A 24,809-nucleotide genomic window follows, 5' to 3' on the forward strand; every position below is an offset into this window, starting at 1 on the left:
AATGAGCAAATGCCAAAGGCTGACCAGCGAACAGGTACCAGGATCATAGAAGTGAGGAAGCCGGACAATGTACTGTAGAACACATCCAGCTTCACAGTCATTAACCAGGATACATCTGATTTACATTAAAGTGACATAACATACAGTATATACAAATGTGTTAGATAAATGAAGTCAATCAAGTTACCTGTATTTAATAAAGACCTAAAGTGTGAGCAGTAATACGTTTGAAAGTTGCCTGCTGGGGTGTACAGACGCAGGAGCTACACAATATTGCTTAGTATGAACTGTGACATACCAGTACACAGCATAACAAGTTCCCAGGAACCGTCATCGAATAACAATCAGCACATAATCTACTCTCCTACTTCCCACAGTTCCTTTGGGGAATTAGGGGGCAGCACAGTGTGCTGGAAGCCTAGATTATAGTCAGGAGACATGGAAACATCAGGAATAAAAGTATTAAGAGTAGATTTGAAGAGTTATCATAAGGAAATCAAATCCACCTGGATTAGTGATCACTTGCAATGTGCAGTTTGTATGCTTTGTGTATCCGGTAGCTATGGACACAAACAAATTCTATAGTAAACACTCAGTTTTTCTGAATAATACATTGCTGTTGTACCATACCAACACAATACAAGGTTTTATATTTATTAATATTGCGCACCACACCTTAAACTAAAATAAACTTTTAAGAATCTGTCTCCCCCCCTCCAAGCTAGTTTTTGCATTTTCAGAAGACTCTATATTGTATTTTACCTAATTTGTGGTTAGGAGGACTAATTTATACGGAAATATCGCTGGAGAACTATTCGCCATCATTTATCAATAATTATCAGCAGGGCAGTTAAATTCTGACAAGATCACCAAGAGATGAAAGGAGCACACAGCACATACCGAGCGGAACATGCCTCCTTGGGTCCCTGGTTTATACTCCCCCTGGCAGGACAGTCCACTGCTGGCAGTACTGTCCCTAAACTGTAAAGCTGCATACACACACAACGATTTTGTTACCAACGATTCTATGAACGATTTTCTGTCAGATTATCTGTCAGATTTTTTAAAGTGTAATGAACGATTTTTTTTAACTACAAACGATGTTTGCATATTCCCTTAATGAAAATCGTTCAGTGACAAGTCTGACTGAACTACAAACTACAAACGTGAATGCGCATGAACGATAATCGTTCATCGTTTGACTCAGAAAGTGAAGGATTTTTTTAAACGATATCGTGTAACGATAATCGTTCAAAAAAACCGTTGTGTGTGTATGCAGCTTAAGGAATAAGGGTCTCATTCAGACCCGGTCGCAAGCACCGATGTGCTCGCAACCGGGTCGATGGTCCCCACAGAGCATGCGCACGACAGAGCCGGCTCCATCGTGTGCATGCGCGAGACCCGGCTAGCGACGGGCGCTCCGTCGCTAGGGGTCTCGTAGCAGACGGGGCGAGCTGTCGATGTTGAGTGACAGCTCGCCCCGTTTGCTGGGCGGGCCGGGGGCGGGCCTGGCCAAACGGAGGCGTTCCAGTCGGAACGCTTGCCGTTTGGGGGCGGCCCCACTGACATCATTGATGATGTCAGTGGGGAACTTCCTGCTCAAACAAATCAGGAAGTTCCCTGGGGCTTAGGAGAGCCCAGACCCAACCTGGTCGTAAGCCCCGATGGTCGCGATGGTGATGACCATCGCGACCATCACCCTGCTCGCAAGCTAAGCTGTGGGTGGTAACCCACAGCTTAGCTTGCGACATGGAGGCAGCACTTCAAAGCAAGAAGTGCCCGCCCTCATTCAGAGTGAGCGATCGCTTCTTGCGATCGACTCTGAATAAGGGCCTATGGCCCTCATTCAGAGCCGTACGCTCTGAGCAGAGCGCACGCTCTGAATGAGGGCCGGGCTCCATTTTCATGGAGCGTCCTCCTGGACGCTCGTATAGCTGTGGGTCACCACCCACAGCCTATACGAGCGTGCAGTTTGATGGCCGCGATGGTCGAGACCATCGCGACCATCGAAACTGCGAGCCGGAGCCTGCGGTTGAGGTTTTCAACCGCAAGCTCCGGAGTGATTTTGGCTCTATCAGAGCCAAAATCACTCCCACTGACATCACTAGTGATGTCAGTGGGCCGGCTTCTGATGGGAGGCGTTCCCGTGGGAACGCCCCCGTCAGGGAGGCACACCCCCGGCACGCCCACCAAAGGGGGCGTGCTGTCAATCAACATTGACAGCACGCCCCCTTTGATCGGACACAACGAGCAAAGGACTTTCCGTCGCTCGTCGCGTCTGGCGCATGCGCACGACGGAGCTCCCTCCGTCGTGCGCATGCTCAGTGCATAACATCGACCCACTTGCGAGCGGACAGCCGCTCGCGAGTGGGTCTGAATCAGGCCCTATATTCCATGGGGGTTAAAGCCCAGATCTGGACTATCAGTGGCACTAATAAAATGCTGGGTGAGTGTACCAGTGATACCACTGTTGGTAACTCTTTGCTCTGTATCGGGGTGAAACAAGAACAACTCTTTTGCCACCAAAACGGTTTTTGTTCCTCTTCATAAATCAGCCCCTATATTCTTGCTCCTGAGAAATTGGGCTATGTAAATATAGGTAAGCCTGCAGTCACATCTATTATATTTATCAAGTCCCAGAATTAAAGTTTTGCATTATAGCAGCAATGTCTGCTCTATGATAGGGTCACTATGCCCTCAATGCAGGCGCAAACTTACGCAGGGGAATTCCAAGTATATATAATATACAGCATGATGGGCACTTTAACATTGGCATAAACACCCTCGTAGCTTTATTTATTATTTTACATACAGTGTTGGACGGGGGCATAGAGGGCCCACCAGGGAATGCAGTAGAAGGGGCGCAAGAAAAAAAGGTGTGGCCAGCCGCCATAGGGGATGTGGCCAGTCACCATGGAGGTACTTTGCCAACCATATGAGAGGAATGCAAAGTACAGGGCCCCCTTATAAAGGAGGGGGAAGGGTTTTGTCAGGACCACCCACTCTGATTGGTAAGTTAATGATCTGACCTGGCATAAATATGACATTAGCCTGGACCTTGTTACTACCTCGTCGCACTAACCTCATACCTCACTGTCACACCACTGAAACCTGGAGAGCTTACTGTGCAGTCAATTAGCTTCATTGAAATCTAACTGCATAGTGCTCAGGTGACCAAAGGTGATGTATAGCATATATTTACCCACAATCCCTGAGTGTTTTCTCCTTCTAGGTAGAAATGCAGGGACTGGCTGGGGATATGCTAATATCTTCTTGGGCGTTTTTTTTTTTTTCTAGTATCATTCGATTTAAAAAAAATTAAGTAAATACAGACAGAGAACTACGTCCAAATGTACAGACATTAATAATAGCAGTGTGATGAGATTATTATAAAATTCAAAATACAGTAGGGATATATCCAGTGGCAGCCCATGGAACTGTATCACTAATTTTTGCTCAAAGAACAGTTTCCGATTAATCACTGCAATCCCCCCATCCCTCCACCCCCCCGCCAAAAAGAAAAATATTAGTTGTTTCCTGGCTTTGTGTTACCATTTACAGAGACTGTAAAAATGGGTCAAGACTTAGACAGAATCAGAACCAAAAGGGAATGGTGACCAAAAGGCCTTTGGGTATAGCCCCAGCAAAGGCGTTCCAGCAAGGGCCAATCAGAGAGTAAGGAAATTTGGATCCATCTTCATCTTTGCCTTTCCTTTCCACCAAATCCCACTTCTACTCCAAACCTCCACCCACCTTTCTCTTAACTCTTCCTCCTTGTCAATGCAACAGGTGGACGTCCCTTGGGATGACTGTGGCTCGTTACCCATCATTATGCTTAAAGCTGGTCTGCAGCAGCTCTCATGCAGATGACCCTACTAGGCTTACCAATGTGCACTCTACTCTGATCATGTCCTAAATACTTCTCCGCACGTGACCCTATAAACAGCATAGCCCTTTAAAGTTTTAGTGACAAAATAGCTGGCTGGTCATGCAGTAAAACAGGAGAATGCAAAAGGTAAAAAGTATATGAAATCAAGCTACAGCAAAGTCTATGCTGCCCCCTCAGCTGTGCAGCCCCAGACATGGGACTAGTTAGCCTATTACCACCATAGCAGCACTTAATTCAGAATGCAGCAGTTACTCTTCAGTACAATTCTGTCCCCTTTTCACTCTTCTTATCATGAGCTTGTGCGATTACAGCATGCACACCGGATAACTACTGTACCTGGGGATATACTACATAGGAGCCAACTTTTTAAAAAGATTGGGGGTGCTCAAACACCCCCCATATGTCTGAAACATACCATGCATATACTGTATAAGGATAATGACAGCACAAATATTGGGGGTGCTCACACAAACACAGCCCCCACAGAGCTGGCACCTATAGGTATACGTCACAAGTCACCATAATGTCTAACTGCACAATGGCACTGCATATACTGTACCTATGCAACAAACAAACATATGTCTATGTTCAACAATCCTACTTCTCTATAGGTGCAACAAAATAGACAGTAAAAGGTAACCAGTATGTAAGCAGGAGCTGCACCACTTATGTTCACTTACATCCATATCACCCAGGTAAGCCATATGCTTTGTAACGCACACACATATACAGTGCATATATATATATATATATATATATATATATATATGTTACAAAGCATTTTATATGTGTATATTTACTATTTATATATATATATATATATATATATATATATATATATATATATATATATATGTATGTGTGTACTGTATATATATTTACACACACATTAATGGAATAAGTCAACAATAATACATGCAATACTATAAACATACAGTATGTGTAGAACTATAATGAGTTTGCAATTGTGCCAGGACTTTCTCCATGCAGAGCAGGCGAAAAGTTCTCAGCAGCTGGTGCAGGGGAAGCAGCCAGGGGTCCCAGCAGCAATGATAGCAGAGGAGGGGGTACATACCTGGGGAGCTGGGCACAGCATGGGGGTGACGTTCTCCTGTGTCACTGCTCCTGTGTCTATGCTCCTGGAGCCGGGCAGTGCTGCTGCAGCCAGTTCCTCCCGAGCACACACAGCAGCAGCAGCAGCAGCAGGCTGCATGGGGAGGGGAGGCTGGCAGGGGAGGCAGAACCATCATTGGACCTCCTGATATCCACGGTTCGGCCCCCTCCTGCCCTGGGAATACCTAGCAGGGAGCAGCAGCAGTGCCCTGTGCCAGACGCCTGGGGACTCCCTCTCCATATACACCTATATCATCAGTTATACATACAGAATCCAAGTGCATACAGCTCAGACACTGTGGCATGTACTGTACAGTGTCTCCTGTCTAAAGTGTGTGACAATGTAACACTATCTTAAAGCTTCCCATTGAGATTGCACCCTGGGGATGACTACTTACAGTAATAGTGGCATTTACTAAAGATGTGCAAATAGAGGGAGATTGTCATTCACTACTGCACTACAGACCCCACTCAAGGGTGCAACTCTCACAGAGGATGTGAGTCTGTGCCTGTTGGTACATTATTCTGCATCCAATACATTTGGGGGAGGTCAATTCAGTTAGGACTTAGGAGCAATTTCTGCAGCGCAGAATCTCATCTTTACAAATTGCGCACCTCCCGACATGACCCATTCCCCATCAATACACATACCTCCCGACATGACCCATTCCCCATCAATACACATACGTCCCGAAATGACCCATTCTCCATCATTACACATACCTCCCGACATGACCCATTCCCCATCATTACACATACCTCCCGACATGCCCCATTCCCCATCATTACACATACCCCCCCGACATGACCCATTCTCCATCAATACACATACCTCCCAACATGACCCATTCTCCATCAATACACATACCTCCCAACATCACCTATTCCCCATCATTACACATACTGTACCTCCCAACATGACCCATTCTCCATCAATACACATACCTCCCAACATGACCCATTCCCCATCATTACACATACCTCCCAACATGACCCATTCCCCATCATTACACATACCTGCCAACATGACCCATTCCCCATCATTACACATACCTCCCAACATGACCCATTCCCCATCAATACGCATACCTCCCAACATGAGCAATTCCCCATCATTACACATTCCTCCCAACATGACCCATTCTCCATCATTACACATACCTCCCAACATGACCCATTCCCCATCAATACACATACCTCCCAACATGACCCATTCTCCATCATTACACATACCTCCCAACATGACCCATTCTCCATCATTACACATACTGTACCTCCCAACATGACCCATTCCCCATCATTACACATACCTCCCAACATGACCCATTCCCCATCAATACAGATACCTCCCAACATGACCCATTCCCCATCAATACACATACCTCCTGACATGACCCATTCTCCATCATTACACATACCTTCCAACATGACTCATTCCAGGGTGTCTTATCAAATAACTAGTTCAACACAGGTGACGTGAAATCATACAATAGGAGGGAAGTCCAGGAACAGATAATTTTGTCCCTCCTGGAATGGGTCATGTTGGGAGGTATGAGTACAGCACCTCAACATACATACAGTATCCCCTACCCTCTAACATGACCTGTTGCATTAGGTACAGAGGACCTCATTCAGAGGCGGTCGGAGGATGCAAGCGGTCGCTCAGAAACTTGGCGGCCGCTTGCATCCTGACTGCCCGCCTCTGTTTCGGTCGTTAGGCTGTGGGTTTACACCCACAGCTCTAATGACCGCTCGGGTGACGGTCGCGATGGTCAGAGACCATCGCGACCATCGGGGCTTACGACGAGACCCTAGGGTAGGGTCTCACTTGTCGTAAGCCCCGGAGAGCTTCTGGCTCTGTCAGAGCCGGAAGCTCTCCACTGACATCACTTGTGATGTCAGTGGGGCCTCCCTCAAACGGTAGGCGTTCCCATGGGAACGCCTCCGTTTGGGCTGCCACCCCCCCGGCCCGCCTTCCAAACGGGGCGAGCTGTCAATCAACATCGACAGCTCACCCCTTTTGGAAAGAGACCCGCTACGACCAGCGCTGTCGGTCGTAGCGGGTCTCGCGCATGCGCACGAGGGAGCCGACTCCCTCGTGCGCATGCGCACTGGCCAAACATCGAGGCGTCCGTGCGGTTGCAGACCGTACGGCCGCCTCTGAATAAGGTCCAGAATGCTCTGATCCTGGATTTCCACCTAATTATTGTTTGCAGCAACCTGTGTTGAACTAGGTCACAGGTTCTCAAACTCGTTCCTCAGGACCCCAAACACTGCATGTTTTCCAGGTCTCCTCACAGAATCCAAAGTGAAATAATTAGCTCCCCCTGTGAATCATTTAAAATGTGTCAGTGAGTAATGACTACACCTGTACAGCTGCTGGGTGACCTGCAAAACATGACCTGTGTGGGGTCTTGAGGACCGAGTTTGAGAAACACTGAACTAGGTGATTGATGAGACAGGAGTTTCACCACAGGTGGCTGCAATCATCAATTTAGAGGGAAGTCCAGGAGCAGGGCATTTTGTACCTAATAGAATAGGTCATGTTGGAAGGTCTGAGGGCCTCATTCAGAGGTGGTCGGAGGATGCAAGCGGTCGCTCAGAAACTGGGCGGCCGCTTGCATCCTGACCGGCCACCTCTGTTTCGGTCGTTAGGCTGTGGGTTAACACCCACAGCTCTAACGACCACTAGGGTGATGGTCGCGATGGTCATTGACCATCGCGACCATCAGTGCTTACGACGAGACCCTAGGGTAGGGTCTCACTTGTCGTAAGCCCCGGAGAGCTTCTGGCTCTGTCAGAGCCGGAAGCTCTCCACTGACATCACTAGTGATGTCACTAGTGATGTCAGTGGGGCCTCCCCCAAATGGCAGGCATTCCCATGGGAACGCCTCCGTTTGGGCTGCCACCCCCCCGGCCCGCCTTCCAAACGGGGCGAGCTGTCAATCAACATCGACAGCTCGCCCCCTTTGGAAAGAGACCCGCTATGACCAGCGCTGTCGGTCGTAGCGGGTCTCACGCATGCGCACGAAGGAGCCGGCTCCCTCGTGTGCATGCGCACTTGACAAACATCGAGGCGGCCGTGCGGTCGTAGACCGTATGGCCGCCTCTGAATACAGCCCTGAGTATCCTACATAATTCAATCCACCTGTGAGATTTATAGAGAATGTATAATGAAGCCTAGGGTGTACTCTAAACAGAAAAGGAAACAGGGAGCGTTGATAGATGTCTTATATATCATACTAGTATAAATTAACAATGATCACAAATCCAAATTGTGGGGCCTATTCATCATATGACAAATGGCCCAGCAACCATATGGAAATGCATATTTAGGTTATTGGCCATTCATCATCAGGGGTTTGATAGGACCCCCTTGATATTCAGCAAACTCAGATAGCTGAAAGTTTTCAGAGTTTGCTGCCGAGATGTAGCTGCGTTATTAACCGAGGTGACAGCTGCTTTTTGGGGCAGTTGTCCCCTCACCAGAGCAATGAAGAATTGTTCCGGTGTAATCTATCCCTCGCAGCGAGTTCAATACTTCATCTTCGGAGGCCATACAACAAGTGGGCATGGGGTAGTTTTCAGAGCTTACATACTGTGGCTGCATTTATGAGAATTGTGTCATATTGACCCCACCCCCAGTCTCTGGACCCACAGTTTCTGGTATCACTCTCCCCATCCTGCCCACTTAACTAGAAAGTGGGTGGATGCAGGAGATCCACCCACTCTTCCGAGGGTCTTGGGGACTACCCGAAAAATCAGGAGCCACCCCTGCACCATCCGGGTATGCTCCAACCAATGTTGCTGTGTGACTGGATCATAGAAACTCCTGAGAGGGGGGGAGGCTACAATGGTGCAATCGGTTCATCACGCTCCCAGACCCGCCCATCTTCGCTGCACCACATAACCAGCTGGTCGGCAAGTATGACCCACATGGCACTGGTCACAACTCCTCCATTTCTCACACTGAGTCCTTGATCATTTAGGGTTAGGCTGCAGGGGGGGTACAAATAGGCTGCGGAAGGGGGAAAGTTTAGGTTTAGGCTACAGGAGGGAGGGTTAGGTTTAGGCTGCAGGGAGGCAGTTTTAAGGCTAGGGTACTTGCTGCTGGATGAGGGTTTCCTAACCATGTCAGGATACCAGAGTAGGCATTCTGACCGGCATCACGTACCCAACCCCATAGAAGAGCTATGGAGAGCTAGTATTAGTGTTGATGTAGTCCTAGTGCCCAGGGGACAGTACAGAGATGTCACCATTCAGCAAAGGGCCAGAACAAGGGTATTAGTGTATAGCAGAGATGTGCGCCGACACCCGTGTTTTGGTTTTGGATCTGGATCTCCCCTGGTTTTGGATCTGGATCTGGTTTTGGATCTTTTTCCTTGGTGTTTTGTTTTTCGGTTTTGATTTTGGATCTGTATTTTTTCCCAAAAATTATATAAACAGCTAAAACCACATAATTTGGGCATATTTTTGTTCCTACAGTATTATTAACCTTAATAACAATCATTTTCAGGCATTTCCATGCATTTTTAACCATCTCACAGCTCACAATTTTGATTTCACTATTTTTCACCAATGTACTGTAGGCCAAAGGCTGCAGTGAGCTGGCTGGCTAAAATAAGCAACAGAGCATTGGCACAAATGCATTGCAGTTTAAAAATATATAGGACATTGGCTTGGCAAAGGTTGTTCGGATTTGGGTGGAAATAATTCCACACAATGGAAGTGGATTTTTTGGTCCTTTGCCCAGGCATGGCAACAATAAGATTTTTCCCACCATGGGCAACAACTGTTGCCTGATTTACAGTTTTTACACAAACATCCTTGGCATCAACATCCTCATCATCCTTGTTGTTATTGCAAACTACATAAATATCCTCCTCATCCTCCTCGTGCAATTCCACAGAAGCATCCTCAATTTTTACGTCAGCATGTTGACTTGTGCTGCTCATCCCCACATTTGCATAGGGCACACAAATGGTGGAAGGAGGTTCCAAAAGGTCAAGACTCTCCTCTGGGATTTGTGATTTTTTGGAGCACACAGTTGGTTCTGATTTCTTACTCTTCTTAATCATTTTAATTTTTTTGTACCTCTCTTACAAGCAGAGGGGCTTAAATCATCTCTAGAACCACCAGTCATAAATAAAAAAGGCCAATTCGTGTAGTGAATGGCATATTACAAATTTTTTGTTTCTCTAAAGCTGACTTAGCGTTAGATTTTTTTTGCTTTAACAGAGTAAAAGTTGATTTTTTTAGCCTGACTTTTTGGGCTGACTTAAGCCCTGGTACATCGGTCTTCAAAGATGACGTTGACGGCCTTGCATCGTCATCATGACTGCTGCCGGCAGCTACAAGACTGGTATGTGGATCCTGCACTCCGGTCATGTGACTGTCCTCCATACTCACTGTGGTCTTACAGCAGTGTCACCAAGCAATAATAGCACAGCTAAGTTGGAGCTAACGCACACAACCACACACATTTTTTATTTATTTTTTCACACTGGTGGTGAAGAGCACCCCTGAAGAGGCAGCAGCCCCTTGACAGACAGCAGCACAGCACCCCTGCGCACATACATTGCTGACAAGTGTGGCTAACATGCACAGAAGAAATAGTTTTGTTTTCTTTTTTCACAGTGGGGGTGAAGAGCACCCCTAAAAGAGGCAGCAGCCCCTTGACAGACAGCAGCAAAGCACCCCTGCACACCTACATTGCTGACAAGTGTGGCTAACATGCACAGAAAAAATAGTTTTGTTTTTTTTTCACACTGGGGGTGAAGAGCACCCCTGAAAGAGGCAGCAGCCCCTTGACAGACAGCAGCACAGCACCCCTGCGCACCTACGTTGCTGACAAGTGTGGCTAACATGCACACAGAATTTTTTTTTTTTTTTTATCACACTGAGGGTGAAGAGCACCCCTGAAAGAGGCAGCAGCCCCTTGACAGACAGCAGCACAGCACCCCTGTGCACATACATTGCTGACAAGTGTGGCTAACATGCACACAGAAAAAAAAATAGTTTTTTTTTCTTTTTCCACATTGGGGGTGAAGAGCACCCCTAAAAGAGGCAACAGCCCCTTGACAGACAGCAGCACAGCACCCCTGCACACCTACATTGCTGACAAGTGTGGCTAACATGCACAGAAAAAATAGTTTTGTTTTTTTTTCACACTGGGGGTGAAGAGCACCCCTTATGGACAGAGCACTCCCTGGACAACACAACAGAACAGCCAGCCCCTATGGACAACAGCCAGTCCCTATGGACATTAAGCAACACAACTGTAGCCAGCCCTATGCACAGCACAGCTCCCAGCTCCCTTCCTTTTCAGTCTCCACAGCTGGAATGAAAAATGGCGGCGATCGCTGGACCTTTATAGAATCCAAAACCCGCGAGAATCCGACAGTGGGATGATGACATTTTGCCTCATTTTCAGATCCGAGTCAAGTGGGAAAACTCGACTCAAATCTGACTCGGATCCCCTAAGTTGGGTGGTTTCAGTTCTCAGGGATCCGGACTCGCTCATCCCTAGTGGGAATTCAGGCACTTAGGTGGATCGAAGGCTGGTGTTCACTTTGTTACAACAGAGTTTGGTCTGCTTTCCATCATAACTTGGAGACTAGTTTACTCGCCACTCTGGTGGGGGTCTTGAGGAATTTTTGTTTTACCACTGCTGTTAACCGAGGCTACTGCCAACCGGTGGAGGTTTTGTGTTTTTGCCTCAGGTCAAGTTGGGATTTTTTTCCCCTGCCCAATTATCCATTCCTTGTCAGGTGCTAGGGTTCTTTTAAATAGGGCTAGTATGAGATTAGGGAGGTGATACCCCATTATAATAATTTTATCTTGGCTACCGTTCTGGTTTATAATTTGAATTTTCAAAAATATTAATATATTTCTTTAATTTTCCTACCAAGTTGTCAATTGGATGACTCGTTCATATGGGTTTTGGGTCATTGTTATATTTTCTGGCTGGCTAGGTCAGAGGTTTGTTTTGGATTCAAGCGGAATGCCTGAACTAGTTAATATGCGGTGGATCGGGCATCGGGGTAGGTGGTGGCAGGATTTGGAGTGGGTATTGGCCGACTCTTTGGTTATCCCCAGTTCTTTGTGGTGAACGTGGGAAGCAATGAAGGATTTGATGGGGTTGATAGAGAGATGACCCTTTTTTCGCCTCCTATGGGCCAAAATAGTTCCGAGATTAGTTTGCTGAGGGTGGTGACCCCTACAGCAATTGAGCAGTCTAGGAGGAGGATTAATTCTGTCATTGGCAGAGAAGTGATGGAAAGAGGTGGGGTGGTAGCAATTCATCCCGGAATTTTTTTTTTTTGTTATAGCCATTTTTTGCGAAGTGATGGGGTCCATCTATCCAGGGGAGGTTGTAGTTATATGTAAAGGACTTTGTGGAAGTTTTGAGAAGTTTAGACATTTAGGTTTAGTGTTTAGTGAGTTCAATGGTGACGGCTATGGACGTAAGTTCAGGGTTGGCCTGGTTCAGAATGGCCTTTGGGTAGGTAGAGTGGTTCTGTGTGTTTTAGTGCCCTGGGTAGTTTACCTGTGCAGCTGGGTTGCAGCGGTGATGACTTAAGAAGGATTTGGGTTAGCCACGATCCAGGTGGGTCCTGTTATTCTAGGCTGCAGGGATGGCTCCCCAAGTTGTAGTCCGCGCAAGATTAGGCAGGAGGCCAAAGATCTTTGCGAGTTGCATTGGAAGGGGGCAGTGGGTCCCGTGAGTTTAATTTCTAGCAAGATGATTAGGCCTGTCTTTGTTATCTTTCGCATATTGTATTTGTTTTCAAGATTTGCCATGTGCTAGGCCGTTCAGATCCCCGCTACCATTTATTCCTTGGAAGGATTAGTGTTTTCATTAGTTATATAAAAGATAGTTTCATTTAAATAGGTTCTTATTGTAGTAACAATAAAAAGCCGACCCGTTCACGGCAATGCACTGTGTCTGTCTCTTTATTTTTAGTGATAAGATGTGACATGGTGTGCGTGATGTGTTGGGTGATCTGACCATAAAGGGTTTATCCCCTGTATATGAAGGTACCCTGCCCAGGATGTTAATGATGCAAACAAGCACACAGGCATACCGCCCTTATGAATAATTCCCTCTAAATGTATGTATAATCCCCATACACCTTATAGAGATATAAGACTGTCACATAAATAGTGTAAGGGAATATTGGAATAGATTATGTTTCGCGGCCTTGTTATTAATTTATGAAATATTTCATAAAATTCATATTTTATTTTAGCACAGGAAAGGGCTTTAGAAACAAGTCAATACTAGTCCATGATGTGATAAAAGCCTACAGAACTCACCTATACTGTACTTGTGGAAAACCAAATCACTGGATAATAGGATAACTAGGGCAAGGGCCTTGGAAGAACTGGTGAAGGTATACCAGCCTTTATCACCCTCCTGCCAACATTGCATAGATCAGAACAAAGATCTTAAACCTCCACACAGTGTTCAAGAAAGAACTGAACAATAGATCCGTGCAGGAGTGGATGAGGTGCATGAGCCAAGACTATGGTATTTTTATTTGCTGTCATTTCCTGGCCAACCAGGAGCTTCCTAGAGCATTTGTCACCAACCTGGAAGATGGCATAAATGAGGGGAGATTCATGTCTTCTAGTATATCAGCATACATGGATGGGATAGCTTGCAGTGGCATAATAAGTATTAAAACAATAATGACAAATTTGAATGTAATGTTTATTAATGTAATAATATACAAGATATATGTATTCTGCAATGTCCTGAAAACAGGATGTTGTACTGCGCATAGTGGAGACTTTGCGATGAAGATAGATGTGTAGGACACAACATGCCAGCTCCACCAAGTCTATTTTATCAAGGCGCAGATTTATTGCAGCGTGGCAACTCCAGAACATGGGCCATTGCAGGCCATTCCTTGGGGTTGATGGTAACTGAAAAGACAAAATGTAAATGTTAAATGACAAGAACTCAATGATTTGTTAGAACATACATTTCAATTATTTGTATTTTTTTTTCTAAAAGCCATCGGCACTGATGAAGCGTCAACTATGACAGTGGCTAAAACAGATCAGGCTACAACTGCCACCCAAGTGACCCTACCTCCATGCACCCAAGTCTCAGTCCCTCCTGCCACCCTAAACCCACAACAATCTGCCTTTTCTATAAGGAGAGGAAGGAAAAGACCATGTGAGTCAGGGGAGAGCACAGATCAGCACAGGTCATGACTGGTTGGATTCTGGAGTCCACCAACTGACTCATGGAAAAGAATTCAGACGAGTATGATGTTGTGGCAGCCAATATAGCATAGAAGCTGCGATGGATGGATGACAGCAACAGAGCTGAAGCACAGAGGATATTGGCTGATGTGCTATATAATGGAACCAGAGGTCTACTCACCCCTTTTTGTGTCCTAATGGAGATGCCTCCTAGGTCACAACAGGATCCCTACACCCTATGTATACCTCCCACCTCCCATATGCCATTTCAAAATGGAATGCACCACCATTATGAGAGGCCCTATGTTATCCCTCAGATTTATGCTAGGACTTCACCACCTGCCACTTCTGGGAGCAGAACATCATTGGATTACAGTGCCAGCCCTGCCTCACCTGAAAGTTACCATTTATACAGTAAGCTTAGGAAGTGTACGGCTATGATTTATGCTATGTGTGCTTATTTATATTTTTGAGAGGGAAATACATATTTAATGTTTTTCTATTACATATGTTTATGAATATTTTACTGAAAATGAAGTTGCTCTGTATTATTTACATTTATATACAGTTTGCAAAAAAAGTACTAATTTAATAAAATGATTATGAAAAACAAACATGACTGTGATTATTTGTGAGAACTGTTAAGAATATGTATGATGGCCAGTGTCGTAATGTGGGTGGGGTCAGCAGGGCACATGCCCAGGGGGCAAGTGCAGGGGAGGGTGCTGATGTGTGGCTTGGCAGACAGTGCTGTCAGCACAGATCACATTCACCCATAGGAGGCACCAAAAACTACAAGTAGTAGTATTGTATGATCTATAGCTGGATGTTGGACACATAATTTCAACAACCCCTGTCACATGGAACACAGAGGTGTTAAGGGACTGGAGAGAAGACTGTGCTGCACTCTCCATTGCGACAGTGCACACAAGTTGCAGTGACGGGAGATGAGGCCGGGTCAGCATATATCGGGCAATGTCAGGATGACATGACTCAGACCAGCACTGGAGCAAAGCTTAATTGCTGATTCTGCTGTGCTATCCAGCTTCAGCAACTAGATTACATGCAGGTTAGTGAGAAGAGCTTTGCATTGCTCCTTCCTTGTTATCATGCCCATCAGTAACTGCTAAAGTACCACAAGTGTTAAATTCACTTAACATCACTGCTGATAGCTTGTGCTCTACTCAGGGACATCTTAAGAGAGGAGGGGGCCCGTGTGTACTCCCCATGCGGGCCCCCTCCTCTCTTCCAGGTGGCTGACAGCCGACTGACGCAGCTGGCCAGCCACCGGAGCATTAGTAGACTCCGGGCACACTCTAGTGCGCAGAACGCCGGAAAATGACCATGGATAGGTAAGTTTAAATTAATATGGGTGCAGTGTGTGCGGTGCGGGGCCACCCTTGATCCGGGGGCCCGTGTGCCCCGCACACACTGCACCCATTATAGATACGCCACTGGCTCTACTGTTTAGTAAACCTCCCTGTGCCCACATTGATAAGTAATAGCGCTTATTACCTCTTGTTAGATGACTTCGGTGACTTGTTGCTGCTGGTGAGACTTCCCCAAGTGTCACCAGCCCCGGTGCCGGGAGAGTGTTTTGGTGCAGGAGAGGGGACTGTTGCACCGTCTACTCTGTACAGCTGCTATTAGACGCCAGATCGCTGATCAAGAATGGGGACCCCAGCAGCACCCCACCCTTGCAGAGTTGGATTGTGAGGCAGACACAGATGCAGGGACCATGGCAGCAGTGTGCTCTTGCCTGAGGGTATACTGTGGGTGCCAAGATGGTTTTAGACACCTGGAGGGTGGAGGAGCTCTGTCTAGATATGCTGTGTGCTGGGACCACCCACCAGAAATATCTGATGGCATTGTCTTAAGGGCATCCTGTGCTGTCATTGGTGGTCTGCTGGTCTCTGAGGTTTTTCTTTCTTTTGTTAGTCAATGTGCAGACTCCGATGAAAGCAAATATCCCTGATATTACATGGAAATAGACGCCATAGATGACAAACTAAAAGTAACACAATAGAGAAAATATAATTAAATAAAAGTAAAGTTACAGTATGATCAGGGACATTATTATAGCAAGTGGTCTGGTGGCCTATTTATTGCATACCTCCCAACTGTCCCACTTTTCTAGGACTGTCCTGTCATCCCACTCATGGGTCACAGTTTCCCGCGGGTGGGGTTGTGGAGTTCAGGGGGAGCACTCCAAGTCTCACTGCTGGTCTGCGGCATGTGCACGGCATCTGATCACAGTGCAGTGAGAGCCTGATGCAGCCCAGTATCTCCAGGAGTGCTGGGTACACCAGCAAGGTGATGAAAGTGGGGGCTTGTCACAAGGCCACACCCCCTTCCCACGAGGTCACGCCCTTCGCACAGAGTCCCGAGCCCCATCCTGAGAATGTTGGGGGGCATGTTTATTGTATAATGATCTGGAGAACAGCAATCTCTGCAGTTTGTTCAGTTTATTAAATAGTTACCGTGGGATCAATGAGAGATTTCTCCGTCCTTAACCTCCTTTAAGTTACCGCCATCCTCATAGGCATCCATGGGGACAGCTCCATCCCAGGGAATAGCGTTTCATCAAACGTCAGTTTTATTTTTGCAAACTCGCACTAAGGATGGCGTTACCATACATTTACATGGATTTTTTTTTAGTACATATACTGGAAATAAGCCAGCATAAAGAACAAATGGTGCATTTATATCAAAGTAAAATACACTTGATTTTTACATTTCATTTTAATTTATTTTATATTTTATATAAAACACAATAATTCCCTTACTAGTTTGCACAGAAACAATGTGATGGTGGCCAGGGCGTCCTTAGCTGACTGTTGATATCTAGCTTTATACCATTCACTGCTACGTTCACAATTGCCAGCAGCAGCAGGGATGCAACATTGTTTATCCCAGATACCAAAGCAGATTTTTCCTTTCTCACGCTCACAGCAATATTCAGCCTAGAATAGGAGTGGGACATGCATCAGTTATACAACACAGTACAAGACATGGTGACACTGTGGGTAGTGTAAGTCATAGGACTGTGACCAGACATATATCATTGTGTTACATAGGGCCAGAACAGGGCCCGTTATATTATAACTAGGGGGCCACCAGGTCCAGGAAATAGAGCACTACCCAGAGTAGGAAATAGAGCACTACCCACAGTAGGAAATAGATCACTATCCATAGTAGGAAATAGAGCACTACTCATAGTAGGGTACTACAACTGTAGGGTACTGAAACGTGACGCATGTGCAGTGCGACTCATATACATGTGCAGGTCACAGATAATTGCTCTAACTGCGCAAACTGCGGCATTGCCGCCATCTGTGAATCAGGGCCATTGTACACAGCACATTGGGGCCTATAATGACTAACGATTAAAGAACTGGGAATAAAGATCACGTTGCTTGTTTTACATGCAAAGGAAACAAAATAATTAGTCAGTGACTGTTATAGATCTGTACATGGTAATAATATGACACATAGGCATCTCAGTAGTAGTGGTACAGAGAGCATACTTACATTATTATTGTGATAAGTATCATATAGGAGGCCTTACATATAATGTAGCCAGCATAGCCCATCCAGGTACTGTTAAAGCAGGCCATGGCAAATACGGCAGCACTGTCTACTGCACAGAGGACACACAGAGCCAGCTCTCCCCAGAAGCTCCAGTCTGTCTTCATGCAGCCCATCACAGAGAATGCAAATACACCTGCAGGAAACATAAAGGTGCAGAGTAGCTATGAGCTGTCATAGTGTATTTTACTGACCTGAAAAATGAATGTTATGTCTTGATACATAAGGGAAATAAAATCTTCATTGTAATGTAAATATTCAATGTTGAGATTTTAATCTGCTTCTTTGTAGAAGTTATATAGGTTATATAATTTAATCTTTCTTATTTAAATTCTGTTGACTGCAAAATCAATGAGTTTTAAGAAAGTACAATATGCTCATTGAACAGGGCCAACATACATTTGGCAAGGCACATAGGCAAATACAGGGGGGGTTTCCGGTTGCCACAATAGCAGAAGTATAGAAAATTATTTGATACAACATGTAGTTTAAGTGACAGTACAAAGCTACTATACATGCCCAGTGGTAGTAGCTTCTCCTACCAAAACCCCGGAAAATGGCATTTACCGCATTTTTCAGTTTAGTACATCTAATGAGAAAGGGATATTTGCCTAGGACCTTGTCCTCCCTAGCCAGTGTGTGAGGTTAGCGATAAGTGTGATGGAGACACATAATTACCCACACTGCGTAATCTATATCATACCTAGCACAGCTGCAGCAGCTTCCACGCCTCCAGTAAGCACATAGACGCTGTTAGAATGTTCCAAGCTATCCCAGAGCATTTGGGAAGAGCCAATCACTTGGTAGGATCCAGCTATCACAAGGGCCCAAAATAAGGACCAGGTAACGGTGTTGCAGGAATAGCACTTGCGCAGCTCCAGCCTCTGCTGCTTGAAGAACTTGACCACCGTCTTACAACAGCTGTGCACAGCGTTCATGTGTCTGTGTTTGATGTGGTCATTTGTACACTCTGAACATGGCTGCTCCTTGCTGGGCATGGGCAAGAGAATGGCGATGATGAAAGCTATTGATGCACATTCCAAGGTAAGGGTGTTCAGGTAAAAGTAGGAGGAATGTCCAACTGACACCATGAGCTGACCACACACAGCACCTATGGTGTATCCCAGCAGGCTAAACCCTCGGAAATAGGTCAAGGCCTTCTCATATCGATCAGCGGTCACCACACTGTGTACATAGGAAGAGATGGCAATGTCGCATGCAGTGACCGTGGCTGAGGTAACCTGAAGGTACTGCATGGCCTGGACACTGGAAGCAAAGCACAGGAGGCTGTAGCTGATGACTTGGAACAGGCCCTGACACACAATGACTGGTTTGTATCGGCAGAGGTCAGTAAAGAGGAGCACTGGCAGCTGGAGAAGCAGCACACTGTATGTCCATATTGTGGAGAGCTTATTGGTGACCTGAGGAGTAAGGAGACACATGGTCAGCAATCTGTTAGTGACAGCAGAGTCTGATATCAGTTGTCATATTTTCAAATGTATGACCAGGAGACAGTGGGCTTCATTCAGAGGCGGCCGTACGGTCTATGACCGCACGGCCGCCTCGATGTTTGTCCAGTGCGTATGCGCACGAGGGAGCCGGCTCCTTCGTGCGCATGCGAGAGACCTCCTACGACCGACAGCGCCGGTCGTAGCGGGTCTCTTCCAAAGGGGGCGAGCTGTCGATGTTGATTGATAGCTCGCCCCGTTTGTAAGGCGGGCCGGGGGGGTGGCAGCCCAAATGGAGGCGTTCCCATGGGAACACCTGCCGTTTGGGGGAGGCCCCACTACCATCACTAGTGATGTCAGTGGAGAGCTTCCAGCTCTGACAGAGCCTGAAGCTCTCCGGGGCTTACGACAAGTGAGACCCTACCCTAGGGTCTCGTCATAAGCCCCGATGGTAGCGGGTCTCTTCCAAAGGGGGCGAGCTGTCGATGTTGATTGATAGCTCGCCCCGTTTGTAAGGCGGGCCGGGGGGGTGGCAGCCCAAATGGAGGCATTCCCATGGGAACACCTGCCGTTTGGGGGAGGCCCTACTACCATCACTAGTGATGTCAGTGGAGAGCTTCCAGCTCTGACAGAGCCAGAAGCTCTCTGGGGTTTACGACAAGTGAGACCCTACCCTAGGGTCTCGTCATAAGCCCCGATGGTCGCGATGGTCGTAGACCAGGGGGGGGGGGGCGAGGGCAATCACACTAATCGTGTCCTCCCATGGATTTGCACCAAGCTGAGGAGCTCACAACACTCAAATGGGTTTTTTTTTCTAAGGGGTCATGGCCACGCCTCCCATGATTAGGCCTTGCCCCCACGATAGTGCTGGGGCCCAGGCCGGCTCACTACGGCCCTAGTGTAGGGTGTGCAGGGCCGGCAGAAGCACACAGAAAAGCAGGGCCAGCAATTATTTTACAAATATAAATAACTGCATTTTATTTTATTTTAATCTACAACTAATTAATTCATATAAAATTAAAATCTGACATTGCAAAATGGAGAAATATACTGATTTGCAGATTAGATCAATTTAATTTAATGATGTTCCATTATACAGTTCCCAGGACAGCTGCTTTTTAAAATATTAATTATTTTTAAATTGCATTGTATAATACACTTTTTTTTCATTTTATTTTTGAATTGCAACAAGTAAATATAATATCATATACATAAGTAGAAGTTATTGTGAAGTAAAACTAATAATACATCTTAATATTTACTCAATCCACATAAAGAAAATAAATATTCACTGCTAATAGATGGGGGATGTTTTAATGAACTTCCCTCTATGATCGAGTCCTATTAAAGGTTATAAGATGACCGAAGCACATTATACTGCATGTAATTATAGTATGATAAGATAATATAGATTAAGATAATTACATGTCATCTAATACCATAACATAGAGAATAGATAACAGATAACACATAGAAGCAGCCCATCTTCTCTACATACAGTACATTCTATACATAACAGCCTAAATGTTTTTCAGCTTTTAAAATGATTGATTATATACTGTAGGTGAAAAAATGATAAAATCAATATAAGACTGACTAAACATAAGAGCAAATTAAGAGCTATAATCCTGAAACTGCTTAAATATGTTTTAAGGGTCATTTTAAAATTATACGGATGAACAGCCCCAAAAAACAAACAAACCATGAGTGATGATGATAACTGGCATGTACAATATATGTACAATAATAAAAACAAATACAAAATAAAGTAATCCCCCTCCACCACCCCCCACAGCCACCTAAATTGATCCAAGCACCAGCGCCTGCGGCCTGGTAGGATAACAGCTATTAACATTTACATTAATATAAACTTACCTGAAACTGTAAGAAGTGAAATATGTGTAAAGAGTTACAGCAATGAGAAACTATAGATATAGATACAACGCGCACTCAGCTAGTAACTCAGTGTCCCTATACCAGGCAGTGGCTTTTATTCTAATCTTAGTGACATCACAAAGCCGTCTGTCACAATCTTCCTCACATTGGGGAGATGCACTAAGCCTTGGAGAGTGATATATTACCAACCAATCGCTCCTAGTTGCCATTTTACAGGCTATTTGAAAAAGGACTGTTAGGAGCTGATTGGTTTGTACTTTATATCTCTCCACTTTTTCTCTCTCCAAACTTTAATAAATCTCCCTTTCACTCCCCAACATTGTTTTCTCCCTTTATTTTCTCCACCTCTAGGGAAGATGCACTAAGCCCTGGAGAGTGATAAAGTGGATGGAGATAAAGTACTAACCAATCAGTTCCTAACTGTAATATTTCAAACAGCCTGTAAACTGACAGTTACATACCTCCCAATATGGCCCTCTCCAGGAGGGACACAATGCTCTGGTCTTGGACTTCCCTGGTAAGAGGCGGGGCTGCAGCACAGTTCAAAATTCAAATAGGGGAGCCACACCAACTATCATTTCACACACTGCCAAACATCACTGGCTGGGACTCACTGGCAGTTGGTGTGACTCCCCTATTTGAATTTTGGACTGTGCTGCAGCCCCACCTCTGGAGCTGCCACCAATCATAAATTACCTGGGAAGTCCAGGACCAGAGCATTGTGTCCCTCCTGGAGAGGGTCATGTTGGGAGGTATGCAGTTAGGAGCTGGTTGGATGGCAGTCCCTCCCTGTTGTGACACCCAGTGCGAATACGATTGTAGTGCATGCAATGAATCTGTGCGCTGGTAAAAAAAAAGGGTGTGGCCTCACTGGTAAGGAGTGTGGCCTCATGGGTAGGGGCATGGCCTCACAGCCCGAACCCCCAGGGGGACCAGTCTGTGTGCAGTGCCGGCTGCCTCACTGTATCAGGAGCCGAGTGTTGCATGTGCGGCACCCCTGTAAGTGCACTGCGGCACCCCAAGGTGCAGTGGCACACAGTATGAGAAAAACTGGTCTATGCTATGTATGTTCTAGCAAAAACAAAGTGTGGAATCTCCTGTAATATAAAGAACACGAAAGGTGTTGGGCATGACATAAACCTCTGGTCTGTCATTCAACACACTCAAGGAACATTAAGGGATAGTTTGTTAAGGGGGATGGGTTTTAATGAGAGTATGGACCAATAGGATGCTAGATTTGGAATGGGGGCGTGGTTTACAGGTTTTATGGGTTTTGTGTGAAGAGTCTTTTTCTGGAATTTGGACGGTGAGTACTTGTACTGCTTATTGCCTGTATTCATCATTATTCTGTATTGTCATATTACATTGTTTATATATATTGTTTATCCTTCATCTTCCATCTTTCTGCTTCTTTCTATTTCCATCCTGTCTTATCTTTCTATTTTATGGTCATTCTTTTTTCTCTGCTTTATTTGCTTATAGTATTCTTTCATCTTTCTTGCTTTCCTTATACTCTCACTGTCCTCAATCCCTCGCAGGCTGCAGTGCTCGCCGGTAGGCGGTGTCGGTATGGCTGGAGGTTTTTGCAGAGCCATGCTGTGCCTCCTTGTGGGGAGGGATTACGAGTGGTTTTCTGCTCCTGGTGGTTGGGGTCATTCAATCTTGTATGGAGTGGTATTTGCGTTTAGCGAGGGATATGCTGGGGTGTTGTGGTAATAAGGTGTATCAGTAATACAATTGAAGCGATTCCAGGTTTAGTCTTGTCACCGGTTGGGGTGGTGCCTAAGAAGGCGGCTGTTTTTGGGATGCACACTGTCGAAGCCGGATAATTGGCTGAGACAGGATCAGTTTAAAATTATATCTGCGCAAAGCCATTTTGCGAATGGTAACGAGACGCCATTTTGCGACTGGGAGCCCAGCGCCATTTTAGTGAAACTCGCCACTATAAGTACATACGGCGATGCTATTATTTAGCATCGTGCGATTCCCACGCAATTGAAAGAAGTTAAAAGTCCTCACCACATAAATACAGACAGTCGCTAAAACATATAAACTAATTATCCCTGCAAAACACGTATCATAACGTTCTCCACAAAACACATAGTCGCACAATGCAAACTAGCTTCTTTTCCCAATTCCCCAATACTTACACACTACACACTTACATGAAAGGTTCCCTAGTATTAAAGTGTAATATTCAAGGTTTATTCAGTGATTATTAATGCTGTGTAATAAAGGTTATTTGATATCTAAGGTTTAGTACATGGTAAGCAGACCGTGTCTGGTGTTGTACTGATCCACTGTGTCTCCACAGATTTCCGGTACCATCGGTGAGAAGATCAGAACCTGCGTCTGCAAACTATGGACTATAGAGAGTTAAAACATTAAAATGTACTCTGTAATGTTAGCAGTTTAGATTAGCATGCAGCGGGAAGAAGGACACAAAGGGCGGTTGGAGGCTGTTTGTGTCCATTTGAAATTGTCCAATAAACTATCCTGTAACAGAAACACCTTTAAGAAGAACCAATGGAATCATGCCAAACTTATCTATTGTATTGCCTATCCCTGCAAGGGTATATATGTGCGCTCTCTGACCCCAGTCGGGAGTCTTCTTGCTGATGCTATTGATGGAGGTTTCTAATGCTGATGCCGGTATCTGGGCCAGAGCGCGTGCGTATGTAACAACTGTACCTTGGGTCTGTATGATTTATTTGCGCTAATTGTCTTTAGATCACAGCGTGTAACCATCTGCTTTTATGTTGAATAATAACTTTTTGTGCTTTGGAAACACATTCAAAGTCTGAAGGCATTTATTTACTGTGCGACTTATTACGCTAAATTGCGACAATTCTAGAAGGTATAGGCAGGATTTAGAAGGTATAGGCAGGATCGCATAGAGGTTTAAAAAAGGTATCAATAGTTGGGGGCTCGCAGTGTTAATCACGCCACTGGTCACTCGGTAGCACTCGGTATCGATCTCTCAGCAAACGGGTGGAGGCGCCATAGCAGGAGAACGCATTGTGCTTTCGGGATCTGTTACCACTGTTGTTACTGAGCGTGCGCTACCTGTTATTGTGACTTTAGGAGCGCTGATTGAGAATCCAGGGATGAGGGAGGAAAAAGTTTGTTTTCCTTCATCGATAGGTTTTTTTTTTTGTATTTTGTTTTGTGTTAAAAAGGGGAAGTCACATTATTGCGTATGCGGCTAAGTCGCAGAATAGCGTAAAAGTCATAATACGTGTTGTGTAGTAGTCGCATTATTGTGTATGCGACTAGTCGCACAATAGTGTATACGTATTTCCGGTATTGCTGCCACGTGTTTTAAATAAAGCCGTTGAATTAAATTATCAAGTGGTGCCAATAGCTGGGTTAACATGTATTTTTCTGCGCAGGAAAAAAAGTGTATAACAGTGAGCATTTGTTGGTTTAGGGTGTAACACCGTTCCTAAATGTTAAGGGTATCGTAGGACCCTTAAGTGCTAGGCATAAGGAGCGGCCTAGTGACTCGGTAGCAGCTTACCATTTTCTATACACAAAGCAGGTGTATGGGTTCAGTGGCGTAAGTTCATCCCAGACGCCCGGAGGCAAGTTATCATTTAGTGCCCCCCTATCCCCCATATTTACAGCCCTAAGTGGGGTGAATATGTTGTAAGTGATGG

At 45.5% G+C, this 24,809-nt stretch overlaps 2 protein-coding genes across 2 annotated transcripts in view; both read right to left on the reverse strand.

Moving 5' to 3' along the window:
* Window positions 1-5,037, reverse strand: part of KCNS3 (potassium voltage-gated channel modifier subfamily S member 3) — a 133,030-nt gene extending 127,993 nt beyond the window's left edge. Inside the window, exon 1 of the mRNA XM_088468154.1 lies at window positions 4,965-5,037. The gene's annotated coding sequence lies outside the window, so the exon portion shown is untranslated. The remainder of the gene's footprint in view (window positions 1-4,964) is intronic.
* An 8,819-nt stretch (window positions 5,038-13,856) lies between these two features.
* On the reverse strand, window positions 13,857-22,745 carry LOC148532215 (thiamine transporter 2-like). Its single transcript, XM_088468136.1, has 4 exons — window positions 22,653-22,745; window positions 21,130-21,135; window positions 18,510-19,227; window positions 13,857-13,933 (listed from the first exon to the last, which is right to left on the reverse strand). The coding sequence occupies exons 1-4, from the start codon at window positions 22,743-22,745 to the stop codon at window positions 13,857-13,859; spliced, it is 894 nt and encodes a 297-aa protein (XP_088324262.1).
* Window positions 22,746-24,809: the final 2,064 nt, after the last annotated feature.

Source organism: Taudactylus pleione, unplaced genomic scaffold (assembly GCF_031769625.1).
Source record: "Taudactylus pleione unplaced genomic scaffold, aTauple2 ptg000081l, whole genome shotgun sequence".
In the NCBI taxonomy this organism is placed as follows: Eukaryota; Metazoa; Chordata; class Amphibia; order Anura; family Myobatrachidae; genus Taudactylus; species Taudactylus pleione.